Source organism: Silene latifolia, chromosome 3 (assembly GCF_048544455.1).
Source record: "Silene latifolia isolate original U9 population chromosome 3, ASM4854445v1, whole genome shotgun sequence".
Taxonomy (NCBI): domain Eukaryota; kingdom Viridiplantae; phylum Streptophyta; class Magnoliopsida; order Caryophyllales; family Caryophyllaceae; genus Silene; species Silene latifolia.
This window is the reverse complement of record NC_133528.1, coordinates 13,550,632-13,573,042: the sequence shown is the minus strand read 5'-3', so window position 1 is coordinate 13,573,042 and position 22,411 is coordinate 13,550,632. Positions and strand designations below refer to the sequence as shown.

Here is a 22,411-nt window from a genome sequence, read left to right as displayed (position 1 = left end):
ATCAGAGAGCCCAGTTTTATTAAAACTGAATAATGGTATGGAAACCACAACCTGTAGATCTGCACCAAAGTCGAGATCTTTTCCAGCTAGAACTAATCATGAGATCATGAGATACCTGGGTTCAGGTCATTTATAATCAATCCTAAAAATAATTAATTCAGCAATAATTTTCTTTTATAAGAACTAGAGCTAGAATTTCAGTTTTGATGCTGACGAGTTTCAAACTGATGTCACAAAGTATCAGCGTTCAATGACCACACCAGGTTAGGTAGCCGATATCTGCATGAATGGTACGAGAAGCAAATATACCCGAAGAATAATGCATTTTGTCTAGAAATATACATGCTTGAACCCTAATGACTAAACCAAGAGATGTGACAAGCCTCTCTGAAAGAATCAACTATGATGCCTCATAAATAGCTACAAATATCCAATCACAGATCTCTCTCTGAGTAAGCTTCGACTCAATCGCAGAATGATCTAAACATTTTCCAGCGAAAAAATGGGGGTGCAACTAATAATGATTATACAGGTCTACAAAGGGTATAAAAATGGGTGAAAAAAACCGTAAAAATCACCTCACCTCAGAGATTTATTATATATAGACAGCATCGACAGGAAGGGATGTGGTCCTCTGAAGGGTGCTTGGAAGCAGTGAACCAGAAATGAAATTTTCCAGCGCCTCGCAATCTCGAGCCCTTTGGGTTCTCGAAATGGGGCAGCTGTTTCTGATGACTTCATGATTTGAGTCTCGAACACTATCCGATTTTAACAAGTTACGTCTGAGCTCTATGTGATTCTCATACAACCCATCTGTGTCTCCATTACAGGAGCGTGGGGTTGAAGGTTTTGACCACATTCCCACATGATGATCTTTGACTCCTCTCATCTCGAGTTGATATTTGGCTTTAAGCCATCTTAATTCCCATTGAACACCATTCTCACAATTATCGACTAGATCATTTTTGCCCTTAGCTGGAGTAGATTGTTCCAAGTTTTCATGATTTTCTTCTGAATGGATTGTCCCAAATCCGAGTGAACCAAATTCAAGACTTTCACAGCGATCCCAGAGTTCAAGATGGTGTGTGTCATTAGGGTCATCTGAAGCTTCACTCACATTATGCTCGTGCTCAGACCCGTCAGCTTGATAAGTGATTTCTTCAAACCGGCCATGCATAGCAGCACATCCATTAGGGCACTGAAAAAAGGCCGAGTTTAAAGCTCCCGGGTTGTTTGATACAATATCTAAGGATCCAATTGAGGAATGGTTTGACGAACAGTTTTGACACATATTTGGAGTTTCTACTATTCCCGGCCCTGGCTTCCAACCAGGTACCAAACTAGCGATTTCCCCATCAATCATATCTGCTATGCTGGTCACGTCCTGATCAGTAATATCGAGTTCCCCAACCATTTCTGTAGCAACACTTAATGCGGTATCTAATTCAATGTCGAAAGGGAAGTATATATTTCGAATGCGACCTGCAGATTATATAGATAGACAAGATTAGCTTGTTACTGATAAATTGAACTTCCTTTGACTGCCTCTAAACTCCACAATGAAAATTGATAAAAGGCGCAGACTCACAAATCAGTGAAATCACATACTATATAGATACGAAAGATTCCAAGTATGAACTTTCAAGTGACTGTCACAAAATACACTTTTCAGCAGAGAAAATAAATAAATAACCTTCTTTATCAGCAATTCTGAGCCGTAAGAAGATGCTACCGTCATCCCTTTTCTTTCCTTTAATAGTAATGTCGACATCCCCTGAATGATCATCATCATGGTGTTCGAATAATTCAATGCCAGATGTCTCCACATCAGTTGATTGATAACCCCAATCATAAGATTCCAAATCAACGCCATTGGAGTAGCCATTCATACAGGAACTATCGCTGGTGTAATGTTCAAGGTACGGTTGTCTCATCAAAAGACCGAACCCATCAAATTCACTCCGGGAATCTAGTACCCGGATATCATTGTCATAATCGTCAATTTGAAGAAATGGATCATTCAGGAGCTCTTCTGCTGATAGCCGCAGTGACACAGTGGCTAGACATTTATCAACAAACTGTCGCACCTCGGGATCCTTCACTTTGTACAGGGCATCTGGCTTCTTGCCCTAACAAGTGGGAACAAATGAATCCAGGTAAGAATGTATTCGTTACATCGAAGAGGTAGGTTCATGAGATGAGCATATTTCTTACAGATATAACTTTCTTGTAAATTTGTGCAGGATGATTGCATTCGCTATAAGGATACTCAAAAGTAACCATTTCTAGCACGCACATCCCAAAGGAGTATATGTCAACCAATTCATTGTATTCTTCTTCATAGACTTCCGGTGCCATGAATTCCGGTGTTCCTGAACAATTGAAGTAAGAGTAACCATACAAAACAATATCTTTCATATCCAGCACCAAAAATTACCCAAATGCAAGCTAAGTACTACTGAGCGCCTTTATTTACAAAATGAATCCACACCCAATAAACAAAAGAAGTATTTTTCTTATCGTGAAATTTCTATCCTTTTAAGACATCATCAAATTATTGGTACACACATGATAGGTAGGTATTCGGGTGGGCCAAAATAGTCTAATCTACGTCACCTCATCAGACATAAACACACCCCTGCGAGTTGTTTTTGTTGTAAACGGAGCCACAAAAACAAATTTTGATCCTAATGGGTTTCAAACCTCGGTCATGAACTCATGAGTAACACAACTCAATGAATTTACTAAGCAAGCTGTAATTTGCAAAAACACCGGTCATGCACAATAGTACTAGCATAGTAGCACCACCGCCAAAACGTAGTCTAGATGGCAATATGTTAGAAGCCTTGTCAAGCATACACCGCGCATACATTCATGTACAAATACATGTCCATAAATACAACTAGAGACGTAAACAAGATTTGTTGTTAGGGAGCAACAAATTTCAGGAGGGTGAACTGGTAATTCAATACGATAACTAGAAAAAAGATCAAACATACCAACACAATGAGCAGCATGAGATTTTCTGAGTATCGCAGCCAAGCCAAGGTCACCAATCTTAACTTCTCCTTGATTACCATTAATAAATATATTATCACACTTGAGGTCTCTATGGATAACTGGTGGATCATGGCTATGAAGATAAAAAAGCCCTCTTAAGATCTGCCTGCACCAGTTCTTCACTGCTCTAATATTCACTCTTTTATGCTTCAACCTATACCTAACCCAATCCAAAATAAAACCGATAAAAAATCGTCAAAACCCCAAATACCCTTGAACAAATGAACTTCGGCAACAACATCATTATCCCAGTGCCTCATATGGCTCCCACAAATTGCGGGATAGGAGGTGTCTGATGTACGCAGTCTTACCATTGTGTTAGCAACCCAATCAGACAAAGAGATTGTTTCCGAATGACCCAAAATGAAAATTGCGTCGAGAACTGAATCTCACAGAAATGAAATGATGTCAAAAATGAATAGGACTCACTGTCTTAAAGTGCCAGAAGTGAACATTTCAGTAACAAAGTTGATATTCCTTTTCGCAGTATCAACCCAGGAAGTATAGAGCTTCATAATATTCTTATGTTTCAATGTTTTCAGCAAATGAATCTCACAATATAATCTCTCAAGATCTTCAGGACTTTGAAGGAAATCATATAACTTTACTTGATTCCAAGCGACCTCAATCCCTTCATACTCATCAAATGCTCTATAACTGCTCAAATCAAAATCAACCAACATACAAAAAAAGTAAACAAAGATCCAATCAACCACAAATCTAGCAAATACCCATCTCATAAAAACCCAACAAATCACAGAATCAACACAAATTCTTGTCTAAGACGGATACATATCTGATATCCGTCTTATGTCCGTCTTAAGAGAGACCAACTACGTAAACAAACATCTACTACTATCAAAATGCAAAAACATCATAAACCCATTTCCAAAGATTCAATCTTTTGATGAAATCCAACAAATTTAATCAAATTAAACATTAATTCCTTACACTGTCTTCGAAGCTCCTTTGCCAAGGATTTCATTATACTGGAACAAAAAACAACAAAAAAAAATATTCAATCTTCAATAAATAAAACTCCAAAATTAGAACTAAAAATGAAAGTAAAATACACAAAAAATGGTAGCTTACTCTGCCATATCTTCCGGTAGGATCAACTTCAACAAAATCAGAACACCCATCTTCAAGATTTAAACCAACATTCATCATAAAATTAATTTTTACACCTCAATTTGTTCACAAAAACGGTTTATTTTCTACCTATTTTATGAAAATACATTAATTAAAGTTTCAATTTTTATGTGTTTTTTTTTTGGATTAATTTAGTTGGGTTTTTGGCTTTCCCTCCTACCAAGCTTTTAGCTGTGATGCCCAGAAAAAATAATGAAGTACCCACTTTTTTCTATTTTATTTTTATTTTTAGTAATCAATCATTCATGTGATGGGAAAAAGAATTGTAATTATGAAAATGAATACTTTGTTGTATAAAAAAAATGACTCCGTACAAGTTAAAACATAAAAGCCACCCACCCTTAACCAGGAACATGACAAAGGGGATAATAAAGAGAAGAAATGTGGGGAGGTTTTTTTTTTTTTTTTTTAATAACATGAAAACTAAGTTGATTAACTTGAATAGGATTGAGGATTTGAGGGTGATAATGAAATGAGATAGTTTTTAAGTAAGTTGAAATTAGTTCGGTCAAAGCTCGACTCGAGATTTTTGATAGTCAAATTGAGTAAGGCTAAACTAGACTTGAAAAGTTTGTGAATAACTCGATAATTTACTTTTTGCGATTTTTTAAATGGATTACTTTATATTCAATTCGTGAAATAAAATAATCTAACAAAAAAACCTGAGTCGTTTAATTTCAGCTCATTTTAATAAGAATAACATATTTTAGTTTACTTTAATTCAGCTTAACTCATTTTACCTCTATTAATTTCACTAACTTCAATTCAGCTCACTTTAGTTCAATCCAGCTCACCCCAACTCAATTCAGTTCAGTTCAATTTCATTCAACCTAAAAGAATAAGACCTTAATATGCAAACGTGGTAAAGTGGTAGTATTAGTTCTAAATTTTTATTTAAACAAATTATCAGGTTCAAACACTATTATAAGGATTCTTGGGAGATGGTTTATTGATATGTCTAGAACTTAATAATTATTGTTATTGAAAAAGTTAATTTTAACATTTATGTTAATAAAATTTAATTTAATTTTTTATTGATTACTGTTTTCAATGATAAAATGAATAACAGGAAGTCTATCACCTTTAGGAGTTAGGACAATTTTGTCCTTTAATAGTTATTTCACCAAATGGTTTATTGATCTACACAAAATCTCGTTGAAGACGGTCGATATCCGTCACAAGCTTGTGACGGATACCGTTTTCTCTCATAAAATGTTCATTGAAAGGTGAGTGGGAAGCACATGGGGGTGCCCCACCTTGTCCTTTCTCCTTCTTTGTGAGAGGTCACAAGCTTGTGACGGGATTAACCCGTCACAAGTAAGACTAGCTGATTGATCTAAAACAAAAAATAAGAGAACTACATGCTTTAAATAGACAAATTATGAGCATAGAGTCATTTGATTACATTTAAGAATTTGCAATTGCACACATGAATTATAAATTCATGTAAATTAGAAAATGTTGTTTTGTTGCATAAAAAAAAATTGTGATTTAGGTACGCATTTCCACTTACCTGAGATTTCAGGAGTTAGGTAAGCAATTTTTTACATTACGAATGAACTGTAATACATGGGAATTTTCAATTTATATGACTTAGGGTACCTAAATGATTTACTCATTTTGCATTTTACCTGAATTAAAACTCTTATAATCCTATACTCGTATGTTTTTTAGAGCTTAATCAAATGAGCGGTGTATTTGTCATGATTTCAACTTCAATTTGTTTATAATATTACCCACTTATTATAGATGGATAAATGAGGAGTGTATTTGTTTAGTCCGTATTATCTTGACGATTGTCAATTGATAACCAATGAAAAACTAAAGGTAATCAAGTTATGTAAATCGTAAAGTATGTTAATAGTGGTTTTTTTTTTTTTTTTTTTTTTTTTGACAATGATAAACTGCTTATATTAAAGAAAGATAGAAATACACAGTAGCTAGCCTGTTGCCAGGCTTACAGACCAGTATGGGTAAAGCACAAACAAAGTACGGATTTCGCGAATAGAATTCCGCACACTAATGGGGACTGGCAAAGAGTTTGCCAGAACTGCAGATAGTTTACAACAGGTAACCGTAAAACTAACAGAAGTCAAAACCACGGAGTGGGCATAGCGCATAGCCCTTAAAAGAGCTCTAGTAGATGCTTCAAAAAGCGTAAGAGCTTGAACTACACTTGTGTCAGAGTAATCCAACTCGGAACTTCGGATGCAGCAGGTGAAACAGTTTGTTTTTGGGATATGATGTGCCGAAACAGATATGAAAATCCTATCCCGTTGAGATATTGAAGGACCCAACGCAACCGAGGGCATAAGGATCCCATAATTGTTGTGTACTTGAGTATGACGTACCTCCGAAGCCCGGTGAAGAGAGTGTAGCAGGTAGTCAAGAAGTTGACAGATAGACAATGGATTGACAATATCTTCTCGGAAGAGCACGAATCATGAGCGGTCCATATAGCCTGAAAGACACAACAGAAGCAAAGCAGCAACCAATTAGTAGTAGATGCTAAAGATTGTTTGTGCAGATAAACCACGAAGTCGGCAATCCACGAGATAAATGGCGTAGATGGATTTGCTATGGTGTTTATCCCGAGAGCGGATGCTTTCCAGACATGTTGGGCAATCTCACAGGAACGAAACAAGTGCTCTGTGGTTTCAGGGGAACTCCGACATAGTTGGCATACAGATTCAACTGGTACGCGCTTTGAAAGTAGATTAGCATTTGTTGGCATAATGTTGTGAGCTAGACGCCAAATCATAACTGAGAGTTTTGGAGGAATCCCTTGCCGCCATATATGCTTCCAAGGAAAAGTGTGGACAAAAGATCGGATACATTGGGCAGCTGGAGACGCAGCCCAAAGAATGGAGTAGCCTGATTTTACCGAATAAGTGCCATCTTCCGTATACTTCCAATAGAGAAAATCGTCAAAATGCTGATCAGGTGGTTCCATGGCCACAATCTTCTTAGCACATGATGAAGAAAAATAGCGGAACACCATGACAGGATTCCAGTCACCCGAAGGGAGTAAGAACTCAGAAAGAGACGGTAACGGATTTGCAATAGGGACCGTAGGCGATGGCAAATTACCATTAATCCACCGACTGGACCAAATATCCACTAAATTGCCTTTCCCAATTTTCCAAGAAATCCCCGTGTTAGCCGAGGAAACAGCTTTGCAAATACCCGCCCATATAAAAGATGGCTGAGAAACCCGAGAAGTAGCCAAAGGAATAGGCAAATCACGGGCATACTTTGGAACCATATATCTTGCCAGAATTGCAGTTGGATGTGAGTGTATACGCCAGAAATTCTTAAGAAGCAAAGCTTGGCTGAGAATGTGGGAGTTTCTAAAGCCAAGACCACCATATTCTTTAGGTGCTTGCAGGACGCTTTGGGATGTCCAGTGTATAGAGTGCTTATTCCAATCATTACGCCACCAAAAAGCTGCAATCAAGGCATCTATTTTGCGGCTCACGCAGCGAGGAATAGGAACCACAGAGAAGAGATGATTCAGAGAAGCAAGCAAAATAGCCGAGATAATTATCAACTTGTTCGGTTGGCTAAGATGTAGAGCAGACCAGGATGCAATGCGAGTGGTCATACAATCAATAAAAGGAAGAAAGAGCTCAGACCTTTTGCGAGGGATATCAATAGGAACTCCCAAATAAGTACCAAAAGAGGGAACAGTAGTCATCCTCAAAATAGATGTCAGATGCTCTCGAAAATCTGCCGGAGTATTAGGGCTGAATTTAATAAAAGACTTACTTAAGTTAATCATCTGACCCGAAGCCGTTTCAAATTCCTTGAAAACAGCTCTTAACGTCTCAAAAGCCAACGGAGTTGCTTTGCAGCAAAGAAGTGCGTCATCCGCATAGAGCAAGTGCGAGAGCGTAGGAGCGTATCTGGAGATTTTAATGCCAGTTAAGGATCCGATATTCTCTGCTCGGATTAGCTGTCGAGACAACACCTCCATACACATAATAAAAAGAAAGGGGGACAGTGGATCCCCCTGTCTAAGACCGCAAAATGATCGGAAAGAATCGGAAGGTTCTCCATTAATAAGAACCCTGTAAGAGACCGTAGCTATGCATTCCCAAATGATGTTTTGCCAAAAAGTTGGGAAACCCATACGTTTCATAACCAAAGATGAGAAAAGACCATGAAACCCGATCAAAAGCCTTGTTCATATCAAGCTTAAGCACCGCATAACAATTTGTGCCCTTTTTTGTCTTGTTAATATAGTGCAAAGACTTCATGGGCCATAATACAAATTGTCATCATAAGTCGGCCGATAAAAAGCTTGCCGAGAATCGACACAATGGATGATATTACTAGCTTAAGTCTATTTGCAAGACATTTTGACGCAATCCGGTAAATGACATTGCAAAGACTAATGGGTCGATACTGAGTGATCATCTCCGGGTGTGCCAACTTCGGAATAAGAATAATATGAGTGTGATTCCATTCCTTCAACATGATGCCAGAATTGAGGAACTGCAAAATAGCCGCCGTCACGAGATGACCAATCTGAGGCCAAAACAATTGATAAACCGGGTGTGATTCCATCCGGGCCTGGTGATTTCGATCCATCCATACTACGAATGACTCTTAGAACATCAGTTTCAGTAAAGGGAGTAGATAGAATGGAGCAGTCATCTGATGAAAGCGATGGAATATCCAGGTCCGATAGAAAATCCTCAGTTAACTTGAAATTCTGTGCCTGAGTCGAATGATTCGTACCCATAATCAAACGAAAATAAGAAAGGATCTCCGCTTCAATTTCAGTCGGGTCATTAATCCATGTACCATCAGAAGTGCGAAGAGAAATTAACCGCTGCCTGGAAGATCGTTGTTTTACCCGGTTAAAAAGAAATCTAGTCGGGAGGCCGTCCAAACATTCTTTCCTTGTTTTAAGTCGCTGAACCCAGTAACTATGTTGCTTGGAAATGAGTTGAAGATTAGAAGCTCTGAGATTGTGATAAGAGATTGCAGCGTCTGTGTCCAAAATAAAAGTAGATGCTGATAGAAGCTCTGTTTCTATCGCCGACCAATAGTGGTTTTGATTCTTAGACCCGTGATACTTTTGGACCACAATCTAGCTACTAGCTTATGTCACTATGTTTGTGTGTCCGTGAGGGTGTTTTTGATGTATTTTTTTAACAAGTCGTCACTTTTTATTAAAAAAAAGTATTAATGATACATTTGAAACAATATATATTTACTTCCCCTTCAACTTCACTCTACCATATTTTATTTTTCATCAATTCAACTCCACTTTACCATTTTCCTAAAAAATAATGTAAAATGATTCATTTGTCCTAATGAAAACCTCATATTTACAACTTTTGTCACTCTTATCCTACTACAAATTAACATCAAACTCCACTCTAATTAAAATAAAACAATTTGTACTTTTATTACTTATTTATTGTTATCTTAATATTTGTGCATTGATAGAGTGGAGTTGAATGAAGGAAGTATAAATCTACTTCGTATATAACAATGTATAATAACAAGTAAATGTCTGGTATCACAACTCACAACTCACAATTCACACTACGGTCCAATACGTACAATACTTTGTGATCCGCTTCTCTTTAACTGTGACTTCATTCTAAGAATAAACAAATTAGGTTGGTATATTAAGCAATTTGGGTCCTCTCTATTTATTCTTCTCTTCATTTACTTCCATTTTTTATCAATGGCCTAAATTCTTTTCTAAAACGATCTAAAAGTTAACTGAATGATAGGGTTGAGAATAGAATCATGGATAATGAATTAAATATTGCTCTATTAGAGAAAATGAAAAAAATGGAGAGAATTGTCACGATAAAAATAGCTTGCTATAATTAGAAAAAAAGAATTTTATTTGGTGGTTCAAATTAAAATCACACAAATTTGATTTTTCCCATATTTTGCATTCATCCAATATTGCAGGTGACCCCATTTTGCAATCATCTAAAATCTGAACTACATAAATTATGTTACATTAGAGAATCATAAAGGACTAGATTAGTAAAATTCTTGTGAACATTAAAATTATTCTGAATAAAAGAGGTAAAAGTACTCATATTTCTCACCTCCTTAGCTACTAGTTTAATGAAACACGTTTTGTTCTTTCTATTCATAGTCTATATATAGTATAATAAAGTATTGATTTTTTTGTCCTCAAGGCTTAATTTTATCACTAATATTTATCGTAATTCTTATTAAATCATCTTAAAATATAGTCACTTGTTATTTGGAACGGTTAAACTACATGTTGTGGACCTTCAATATTCAACTATGACACATCAAACAAAAAAAAAAGCAAGAAAATGTACCGGTATGACAAAATTTTACACTCTAAATTGTACTCCGTAATATTAGCCTAATACAATAATAAATCATTACTCATATTACAAAAATAACAATATTACCTAACTGGATGAATAGCTCCCGCAAATTACGAGGTAAGGAGATCAGATGTACGCAATCTATTCTTTATGTTAGCAACACAAAAAAAAAATGTTGGTTTTCAAATAACTCAAGATGAAAATTATGATTGAGAACTATTTCGAATACATTTTAGTGAATCATTTTAATTTATTTAATTATAATTATTAAATGTAAAGTAGGTGTTATTTTGTACGGATAGTAGTACGGTTAAAACTTAAAAGAATGGAAAGTGGGAGTGATGTGTAAAGTGGGCCCACATAAGGTGGCCAAAATAGGCAGTGATAATTTAGAGAGTAGGTTGTAATTTGTGTTTGGCAAAAGTTTTGGTATAAATGACAACTCATCATCACCCAACATGAAGATCGTGTCTTTTTCTTTTCCTTTGGTTTCTTCACGCGCACCGCAATCTTCAGTCTTCACCTTTCATTCTTTCTAAGAGACGTTTTTTTGTGGTATGGGATACTGCATACCATCTCTTTCAACACCTCTCATGTTATTGCATACTAATATTTGAATATTTATTTTGGTAACCTTAAAAAAATGAATTCAAATCTTATAGCTAGAACCCTAGAATTAGTCCAAGATTATATCATCTTCATTTTTCTTAAGACGTTATATTTCTAATAGTTTTTGTACAAATGTAACTGTATTAAGTGTATCATGATGTATCATTCATTCGATCTGATTGAGAGGATTATGAGTCGCTAACCCCAATCACCTTTCTGTAGTTCCTTATACAAAATTATACTTGCCCAACTTGGCTCGGTGGATGTTAGTACTTATTAATAATGTCTGAGATCAAGGTTCCTATTAATTTTTTGCTCTAAGATTTGATATCATTTTCTTCGAAATAGGGTGGAAATCTAGTGGTTAGACTGGTTACTCCAGGAGTATTTGTTATTGAGTATTAGGCTCTATTTGAGAAGGCAAATAAGTTATTTCAGCTAGCTTATTTTTGTATAGGACGTGCTTGACATAACTGAAATAAACAGCGATTTGGAGTAACATATGAGAAATAAGCTGCTTATTGTATTTCAATTTCTTTTTTACTCTTTCAATTTCGAATAATGAACACTTACTATGTCATTTTACAATATTACAGGTACCTATTTAACTAATTTACCAAACAATTTGAATATAAGTAATAAGTTACTCAGTTTATCATATCTTAATTTTAAGGAGGGTTTCTCACCATTTCCTAAAAAGAAATGGAGAGGCCATTTCCTTTCGGTGGTCCAGATCGTATTCTGGCATCATCAAACGGCTCAAAATTAATGGGTAAAAATAAAGGGATAATGAAGTTTGGTGGAAAAATATTATTAAATGAGTTTAAGAGAGAAAATGAAGAGAGAAAGAAATGGAGAAGATCCATTTTTGCTTAATTTTCATCTAATTTTATCAGGCAGAAGTGCAGAACCTTTAACATCTAAACAACAGTGTTTCAACATTATTAATGTACTACGTATGACACTATTTCACTATATTCTTATACTTTTAACTTTACATAGTTTTTAAGGGTTTGCCTGGGATCCATGTAATAATCCGGGAGTAAATTTTAATTGGGTGATAATTATCGGAAAAGTTAATTATTTGGGTAATGAGTTTATTGATAATAGGTTTGATATAAGGGTAATAATTACCGAGTAGATGTTTTACTCCCTTAATCATTACCCAAGGGGGAGGGTGGGTAATGTATTACCCTTTTATGCGGGTAATAGATTCAGGAGGTGAATAATTACTCTCATGTCAAACATAGAAAATGCACCTTAATTATTACTCCCATATTCATTCACCTTCTTTTACCCTCAAAGCCTCAATCCAAGCAAGCTCTAAGGAGTAGCTATTCTAAACGAAGAGGATGCAAAAACGTATAGGAGAGTGCAGACAATCTAAAACGATAGGTAGATAATGAGAGAATGCAAGTTGAAACATTAGATGTAGTATTGTGCCCACACAATTATAATTGAGGTCCCAATTAATCCCATTTCGGGAGAAATAGATTATATTACAGCCAAGCAACATTAATTATCTTTCCGAATTGTCCTTAGTTTGTCGTATGATAGATCAAAACTCCAAAGATTCTGAAATGAAGGGGACAATAATCAACTAGTATATGATCAAAATACTAGATTAGGACACTCGAGGGATGACATTAAGGCCCACTATTGAGAACTTAGGACTCTTTTGTGTTAAAATATTAACTTGACAAATGGGTTATTTGAGTCGCTACGGTATTTTAGATTATCTCGTTTGATGATATACGTTTGATTTGTACTCAAGAATTGGATCGAGGACTTGAGGTTATTATGGGTGGAAAGTGTCGTGGATGCGATAATCTGCCTATATATCAAATGTTTATTAACCTACACAATTTACTCTTTCACATATACTTTTTACAAATTTACTTTGTCATAATTAACTAGGTTTGTGACCCGGGAAATTCACGGATTTATCTGTTTTAATTTTGTTATTTTTATCTTTTTATTTATACTTGTCTACGCAATTAGTTGATCCATTTAAAAAATATAGTCTTGGAATACATAAAAGTTAGTCGGTTAGTGTCTTATTTATTTGACAACTTTGGTTTATTTTCAAAACTATATATTATACTTTAGTTGTTTATTTAGATTAATATACTAATAACATGTGATTTTAAAAAATAATAATTATCTTTAATAAATCCAGTAATTCATGATAAATGATTAAGATTACCTTTTAATTAGATTGTATGTATAGATTATGTACTAAATTTTCTATGTGAAAGCGTGAATGTCCCTTTGTCATTTAGGCCAATAAAGTTAGTACGTGAAGAGGAAATAGTAAATTAATCCATAATATTAAATTATTGATCCTTTTTTTCTTCTTTTTTTTGAGAATAATAAATTTCGAAATGTAAGGAGTTAAGAAGCTATAGAATTATAGGACTTTTTATCCTCTCAATCTTTTAATTCTCATAAATCATATTTTCTAATAGTAGCATAATTACGAAGTTTAATAAATGATAATCTTAATATATTGTTTATATCAATTTATCAAAAATCCTAAATTTTAAAATTTTGCATAAAAGATAAAATGAGTTAAATGGTAGCCTACTATAAATCTCATTGCAATCTCATTTGTGTTATAAGACATACACATAAGATAATATGACATGTATGCATAAGTATTAGACAATAATTTACATTTAGCTATTATCAATACCAAAAGAGATTTTTTTGTCCAACTTGTTAATAAGATTGAGATCCTTGCAACTCCAATTTCATTCTATAAGAGCTATTTTTCAAAGAAAAATGATGGATAAAAAAATAACACATACCCAAATAAAACATATAGTTGAAAGTTTCTGAAGTAATAAAAAATAGTTATGAACCTAAAAACAATTACTCATTTACATCCATGTTGTCAATCTTGTAGTTAGTTTATAACATAGTATTGAGTGTAATGGGGGGAGTATTTGTTTAAGCAATTATAGTATTTCTCTTCTTCATATAGTCTTTTTTCTCCAATTAACTATCCATACAAAAAAAATCCACTAAGTGATTAATAACAAATAAAATGGTGTAATTTGATTTATGTAATATTAACCTTATTGTTATTAATTTAAGTTTTCTCTTAAATAAGGTAAGAAATAGGCATTGAATTATAAAGATATAAGTATATTTACCTTTGAATAGTTCAACTCCACAAATCTTGATAGTCTCTAAATGAAAACAAAATTACATATATATTAGGGTTAAAAATGTGAAGATTACTTCAAACCCATTGAACTTAAAAATAAATAAATAAATTATTAATTTAAAAACCTTAATACACTTACCTTGATGTTGATACAATGATAAGAAAGATTATTGACACATACATACAATTTTTTTGGCAATAGGGGTAAAAAGAATTTTGGCTCACAAATATTGCCTTCCATAAAAACATTATTTATATAGCTAAATGAGGATGCATTTTATGACTTTTAGACTTTTTTTTTTATTATTATCAAAGTTAATATATACATAATTATGTAGAAAGGTTTCATGACTTTTGAGTATTCGTTTTCATTATTAACATATTTATTCTAGACATAAATATAGAGTAAATAGAAAGAAATGTAAAAGGTTTTTTTTTCTTTTCTTTTTTTTTTTTACAAAATTCACATTACATGAAAATTGTTTAGAGAGTTATCTTACGAAATTAAAAGAGGTGGATATTTTGCCTTGCCTTTTATTTATAAATTATATTTATAGATTTATTTATTTATCAAATTTAACAAAATTGAGCAAGTTCATTTCAATAAGATTTAAGAGGGAGTTGCACATATAAACAATTTAAAATTAGAGTGATGTAAATTTTTAATTTTTTGTTTAACCTATTTTAGTTTTAAAAATTAAAATATTAATGTTTAATGTTAAGTATGTTATTATTTGCTCTTAATATTTACAATTTATTTATTATTTTATAAATGGTGTATAATTATGTGATATTTATTTGTTGCTTAAAATATTCTAACAATAAAAGAAAAATTTTTAAATTTAGTATGAATTTATTTTTAATGGTTGTTTAATTTATCTAAAAAATAAAAAAGTCAAAGTTAATGTTTGTTATGCTATTTACATTTAATGGTTGAATTTTTTTCTTTTTAAATAAGAAATAATGACGTGGCTTTTTATAATTGGTGACGTGGAATTTTGATTATGCAAAGGGACATTGTCTACGTGGCTTTTAAGGTTTACCCTTTTAATAATATTTATATATTAGCAAAATAATTGTTAACGAGTAAATTATGTATGAGAAAAAAATGACAAGGTAAACTCGTAAGGTAATTAGTTTTGGATCGAAGAGTACGTGGAATAAAGTAAAGTAAAGTAAAGGTATTTTGATTGCTATAGGAGAGTCATACTTTCCATAATGAATAACATGATCAAAAAAGAAACATAAACAAATTTCTTTTACTAATTAATTGTGAGTCATATCCGTATGTATATTTGTATAATTGTATTATGTGGTACAATAGGTCTTAGTATAGACGGATGGGGCGAACATACGGGTAAAGACCTCTAATAAAATGGGTAGGGGGGACAAGGTGAGGCACCCCCATGTGCTTACCACTTTAATAAACACGAGATGAGTCTGGCCTTACCCGCGGTGGAGGAGAGAAGTCTAACTCACAAGCCCAAGAATGCTCTTATCTCCCAAAACCAATTGGCAATGGGAGAAACACCCCTAGGCCTTATAAGATAGACAATCTCTCTCTTTTTCACCGATGTGGGACTCACAAGTGGATTTATACTCCAACACACTTTATGACAAATGGGTATTTTGTGAGGGGAAATGATATCCGTCTATACATATAGACGGATAGTGTCCGTCTATAATGAGAATTTGTGTATGTGGTAATGTAGGGTACTACTTAACAAAGGTGGGTCAATGTTTTACTATTTAATCTATTTATTAATGGTTAGTGAGGTCCAATATATTCAAAATTAATTTGTGCACGCATGTCACTGCGTCCCCGTGTAAACAATTAGTCAAAAATGTGCAACATTATATATAATTTATTAATGGTCATGGTTCTTATATTGAAAGATTAAAGAGAATTTGAACACTTTATAAAACTCAGAATATCTACTTATATTTTTAATTGGTTAAAGATGAAATGGAGATTAACAATGAAAGTACTCAACTAGGACAACACTAACATTGAGAGACGAAAGCTAGGGAAGCGAGATGCAGAGCCGAAGGTGCCATCCACTTCAGGCTTTGATTAGAGGTTTCCGCTTTATTTGAATGATTTAATACAAAGAGCCTCAACGAAGAAAATGCTAGTGAAGCGAGAAAAAAAGGAACCAGAAGAAGGTATCCGGTTCTTAAACTACTAGCATGAAAGTCTTGACAACTACGTCTACGTTATTACTAGTTTAGCTATGTTTAATTTCATCGCGATTGGCCTAGACCAGGCGTACCATAACAAGTTGTGATCTATAAGAAGGTTAGCTAAAATTTGCAAACATTGACATAATAATACGAGCAAATAAGCAAGTTGTGTATTGGGAACTAGCTGGCCATTATATAATTTTATACCCCAATTCTTATTTCAGACCAAGGTATCCGTCTTATTAATAAGACGGATACCATATTCTCTCACAAAATACCCATTTAGGGTGAGTGGAGAAGCACATGGAGGGTCCCACCTTTGTCCCCTCTACCCATTTTCTCTCACACAACGACCCGTCTTAAAATCCGACCCGTTTTAAGCAAGACTTACTCAATTTTATAATATTATAAGCATTCATGCTTTTCACAAATCAAAATCACCTTTACTTGTGATAAGTAAGTAATCAAGATAAAGCGTACGACACCGTACATTGTACTAAAATTCTAACCAATTTTAGCAATTTTTTGGCGTAACTTAGCTATCACGATTAATTCAGTACTACGTATATAATTGTGACCTTTAAATATGCATCATAGCCACTTTTAATGCTAATTTAAATAAAATATGTGTAGAGTGGACACACCATTATAAGAAGCGTAAGTGATTTATTTATACTATGTCGTAATATTGTCTACATTCAAGGTTGTTTCCATCCAAGAGAATAGATAGGCTCTCATATTATTGTGGTTGACTATATTTTTTCCACATGTATTATTGTCTTTTTTTATTAGGTAATAAAACTAGATTGATCCGTTTAGGTAGGATCAACATATCTCATCTTTGCGAATCATAAAGGTAAGTTGAAGCCTCTGATTTTCAAACCACCTCGAAAGAGTTGGACATGAATGTCCAATAGAAGCCATAAAGTCGGCAATTTTGTTGATTTCACGAAAGCAATGTTTAATTATCACTTCATCAAAGAATTGAAGATCTAATTTTACATCCTTGATAATACTAGAAATTTCCCAAAGAATTTGCTAAGTACTACGGATTGAGTTGATAACACATAAATTATCACCTTTTACAATTAACTTCGAGATTCCTAAGTATTATTGTCTTATTTGAGTGCTTTTTAGGTTTAAAGACTAAATATTGCACAAGTCTTAGAGGTTCCTAAGATTCGAACTTGGGACATTAGGGCTGAGGGGTGAATTAATGTATAGGGAATAGATCATTTGGCTTCTGCCATAAATTTAGGCTTTTGGAGGAGACTGTCTTCTAATATGGTATCATAACTTTAATTTCAAAGACCCTGAGTTCCCGAGTTCAAATCTTGGTAAGCTCCTATTCTCACATATGTAGTTTCAACAAAGGATACGGTAAACCTATGTATTTTTCACACTTCACGCCCACGAATTTGCAAGGCCTATGGAATTTCCGTGTAGAGTGTTTTAAGATATAAGAACTAAATTTTACTTCGTATATAAATTATAAGTATTTTTTTTCCTATGCTCCTCTCATATACAAGCTCATTAAAATTTAATAGATGAATCATCTCAACCAAAACTTTAATGTAATGGTCGAAGCTCAACTATTTATATCCTATTATGCCCCCTCACTCAACTATTATATTTATATCCATCCTATTATAGGCGTGGTGGAACGCTCCATAACAAGAAATGGTTTGAAAAAAAGAGGGGGATGTGTCAAACGGCCGTGCGACCATCCTAAGCCGTTAATCACGCTCTAATCGCAGAGTTATTGGTTCATCCTCTGAAAATCTGTATAACCCTATAGGAAAGATACTGTTCAAGTAAGTTCATGCTGGCTAACTGATGGTGCAGTGTTTTAAAGATGAGAATATTATATTACTTCCTTGATGTGGGCTGATGGCTCGTGTAATCGTTTATGCTCTTATATTTATTACCATAATTATAATTTATAACTAATAAAAAGCGTTCATCATCCTACAGAGAAGCTTCCCCATCCACGAATGAAGAGATGGGTGCACCACACGATTGTGGTATCAGAAAAGACGACCATGGTGGCACTCACAGGCAGTTGAACCGGAGCCAGAGGAAATGGCCATGGAACCGTGTTGAAGGCTATGGAAAATTGATTGAGTTTCATACTAGAGAAACATCAAATACAATCCGGCTTTTTATTTTTATTGCTTCCACTAAATCTTCTCTTTAAAAGTTGGTTGACATAGACGAACTGAACTACGACGACAATCCCGACAAGTTTTCAAAACTGCAAAAATCACAACGCTTTAATGCGCCATAATACAGAAAATTGAACAAGACGGAATAATTTCAAGAGACGATCCTGATGATTATTATCAGCTTATTATCGACTGTAATACATTATTAGTCGATATTGAAAACGAAATTATCCTAATCTACAGTTACATCCGTGACAAGTATCGCCTCAAATTTCCAGAACTCGAGTCTCTAATTCACCATCCTATAGACTATGCTAGTGTCGTGAAGAAAATTGGTAACGAAACAGATTTAACCAATGTTCATCTAAACGGCCTTTCGCCGTCTGATATAATGGTTATTACGGTCACTGCATCAACCACAAGTGGCAAGCCACTACCAGAGGATGTTCTACAGAAAACTATCGAGGCATGTGATCGTGCAATTGATCTCGATTCAACGAGAAAAAACGTGATTGATTTTGTTGAGAGTAGAATGATTTATATAGCACCGAATCTGTCAGTAATTGTTGGAAGTGCAATTGCAGCAAAGCTTATTGGAACTGCCAGAGGTTTGGAATCACTTGCGAAGATGCCAGCGTGTAATGTTCAGCAACTTGTCGGTTTCATATTGGTTATCTTGAGCAGACGGAGATATTTCAGAGTACTCATCCTGGTCTGAAAATGCGTGCTTGTCGTTTTTTGGCTGGAAAGTCTACCCTTGCAGTTCGGGTGGATTAGACATGAGAACGTTGGCAAATCGGATGCAGTTGGGAGTGGCTGAAGAGAGTTCACTTGGTGATATGGCATGCTTGGTCAAGCCGGGAGTGGTAAATTACGTATGTCAGCTAGTCCAAGCAAAGTTTTAAAAGTTGCTAAGAAATTGAAGAAGCGGTATGGTTGTAGTAGCAGTGTGTGACGATCCGCACACTTGAACCCTTAGATTTATTTATGCTTATGTAATTTCATTTCCCTTGTACATTTGTAGTAAGTATTTTCTTAGTAGTTTTAGAATAGGTTTCCATAAATAGGTATATCGCTATTCTGAACTAAACTTGTAAAATCAATGTTTCCTGCTACCAGGATGTAAATATCAAATTTCCCTCTTTAGGGAGTACTAGTGAATGAAAATCTACTTCCTACCTTGTGCCTTCGTATTGCTTGTTGTTGCTTTGTTGTGAACGACTCTTTGCCTTCACTTTACTAACAAGCCGTGTTTGTGGGATCGACACTAGGATCCCGACTCACACCCCGAGACCCGAGTATCGTGCTAGTGGGCGATCCCTCACTAGTTCGAAGTTGCTTGTCGCTTGCATCTTGCCTTGAGACGGGCAAGGGTGCGCGCCACGGTCCGGCAAAAGTAGCGGACCGTGACATTTGGTATCAGAGCCCGGTCTTCGGACGGGTTTCTGCAAGCCGCATTTGTTCATCGAGATCGAGAAAATGGGCGAAACAATCGAGGACCGAGTGGATGCCTTAATGGACACAATCGACGTCAAGCTTCCCAAACTCGAGGGCATCGTTATGCGGATGGCCGCGAGCCTCGAGGAGTTGCAAAAGACGGTTTGTGACCTTGAGATGAAGGTGGACGGGATGAACACCCGCATCGAAACGATTAGTGGTGCGATCCCCGATGATCGGGAGGAAGAGATCAATCATCTGCATCGGAAGGTTGAGATGTTAGAGAACACGTGTGCCACGCTCGTGAAAGCGGTGGCCAATGACGGGAAATCTGTGGGGAGCCATAAGGTGAAGGCCCCTCCACCTCGTGCCTACGATGGGGCGAGGGATTCGAAAGCGGTCGATAACTTTATCTTCGACATGGAGCAATACTTCCGAGTAAGTGGGCTCGACGAAGACGCGGAAGTTGTCACGGCAAGTATGTATCTAGTCGACGATGCCAAGATGTGGTGGAGGGCTAGGTACAAGGAAATCGATGCGGGCACGATTACGGTAACATCGTGGGCCGGCTTCAAGAGGATCTTGAAGGATCACTTCTACCCCGAGAACACGGAGTTTGTTGCTCGGAAGAAGTTGAAGGAAATCAAGCACACCAAATCAATCCGAGAATATGTGAGGGAATTCTCAGCGTGCATGCTCGAGATTAGCGAAATGTCCGAGACGGATAGGACCTTCGAGTTCATTGACGGGTTGAAGAGGTGGGCGCAACAAGAGGTCATGAGGCAGAATCCCAAAACTCGTCTTCTTCGCCATATCGGCTGCGGAGCGCCTACTCGACTTTCACGGAGAGCGAGAGGCACCAAGAGTGGTGGCACCAACGGGGAATACTGGTGCGTCACAGAGTGGGTACAATGGACAAAGGCCACAAAACAGCGCCATTTCAGTTGGGAACAGTCGGTTCCGCTCACAAGGAAGTCAAGCCCAATCGGCGTGCACTACGAACTCGCCCTCAAGCTCGTCTTCGAAGGGGGGAAACTCTACTGCTTCCACAACGAAGAGACCGTTCGCGTGTTTTGTGTGCAAGGGTCCTCACAAGATGGCCGATTGTCCGAACCAAGCGGAGTTCAATGCCATGTTAAAGAAGATGCCGAAAGGGGCTCAAGAACGTCTTGATGGGGCGTTGGCCGACTATCACCAAGAGTGTAATGAAGACTCGAGTGATGGTGAAGACCAACCACGGATGGGCTCACTTCAGAGGATCAGCGCGATGGGGAAGTACGAAGCTTCCTCCGCCAAGAAATCCGACGGGCTCATGTACGTGGACATGATGGTGAATGGGAAGCACGCACGAGCTTTGATCGACTCGGGTGCCTCCCACAACTTTGTTACGAAAGAAGAAGCGATCGGTTGGGGCTTGTTTTGCGGGATGCTAACAAATGCTGAAGCCGGTCAATGGGAAAATGAGACGCGTCCAAGGAGTGGCTAAGAAGGTCGCGGTCCAAGTGGGTGAGTGGGCGGGGAGCTCGACTTCACCACCGTTCCGCCGGATGACTTCAAGTTAGTACTCGGGATGCGCTTCTTTCGAAAGCATTGGTGTTATTGAAACCGAGTGACGGATCGATGCTACTAATGGGGTCTATCGTAGTGAAGACGGTAGACAGCGACGAAGACAAGGGGCAGCATCGAATTTCGGCTATGAGGGTGATACCGACGCCGAAACAAGGGATGCGACCTTGGAGAATGCCTAAAGGTTCGGTGGAGCCGAGGGCGAACAAGACCCAGGCCAACTACGATGCTAAATGGCCTGGGGGACGAAAGAAGAGTCTACCCTCTCACCGAGGAGTAGACAATGAGGGCCGAGATGCCCAAAGAAGTAGGCCTCGTACCATCAGGGGGCCGCGTCGATGTGCTGAATCGACGTCCTGGTTTGCGGGTCAGTCGACCCAAGAGATAAGGCCTCGTACCATCAGGGGGCCGCGTCGATGTGTTGAATCGACGTCCTGGTTTGCGGGTCGATCGACCCAAGAGAGAAGGCCTCGTACCATCGGGGGCCGCGCCGAAATGCCGATTCGGCGTCTGAAGATCTCACATTCCCTTGAATGCGAGTCTTTGAAGTGACGAGAGACAAGACGAAGGTCCGTTGGGGCCAATACTTGAAGGAATCTCGAGAGAGGACTTTCCAAGCAGCGGCAAAGTGGACTTTCCCGAGAGACACGGAGCACGTGGTGGACTTGGAGAACATGATGTTCGGCGACTTCTATGTCAAGGAACTCCACCTATCCTTGAAGGGACGA

At 36.5% G+C, this 22,411-nt stretch overlaps 1 protein-coding gene and 1 pseudogene across 1 annotated transcript; one reads left to right on the top strand and one right to left on the bottom strand.

Moving 5' to 3' along the window:
* Nucleotides 1–375: 375 nt before the first annotated feature.
* On the bottom strand, nucleotides 376–4,581 carry LOC141647252 (putative serine/threonine-protein kinase WNK9). The gene is made up of 7 exons (XM_074455374.1): nucleotides 4,153–4,581; nucleotides 4,012–4,049; nucleotides 3,490–3,717; nucleotides 3,000–3,220; nucleotides 2,215–2,372; nucleotides 1,694–2,129; nucleotides 376–1,482 (listed from the first exon to the last, which is right to left on the bottom strand). Exons 1-7 carry the CDS (start codon nucleotides 4,228–4,230, stop codon nucleotides 596–598), a joined length of 2,046 nt encoding a protein of 681 aa, XP_074311475.1. The 5' UTR covers nucleotides 4,231–4,581; the 3' UTR covers nucleotides 376–595.
* Nucleotides 4,582–16,460: 11,879 nt separating this feature from the next.
* Nucleotides 16,461–22,411, top strand: part of LOC141648699 (U4/U6 small nuclear ribonucleoprotein Prp31 homolog) — a 30,777-nt pseudogene continuing 24,826 nt past the window's right edge.

Coding starts and splice junctions, on each gene's coding strand:
- LOC141647252 (XM_074455374.1), bottom strand. CDS start 4,230: ATGATGAATGTTGGTTTAAATCTTGAAGATGGGTGTTCTGATTTTGTT. Junction 2,130..2,214: donor TTTACAAGAAAGTTATATCT/GTAAGAAATATG, acceptor CCCACTTGTTAG/GGCAAGAAGCCAGATGCCCT. Junction 1,483..1,693: donor CAGAATTGCTGATAAAGAAG/GTTATTTATTTA, acceptor TATAATCTGCAG/GTCGCATTCGAAATATATAC.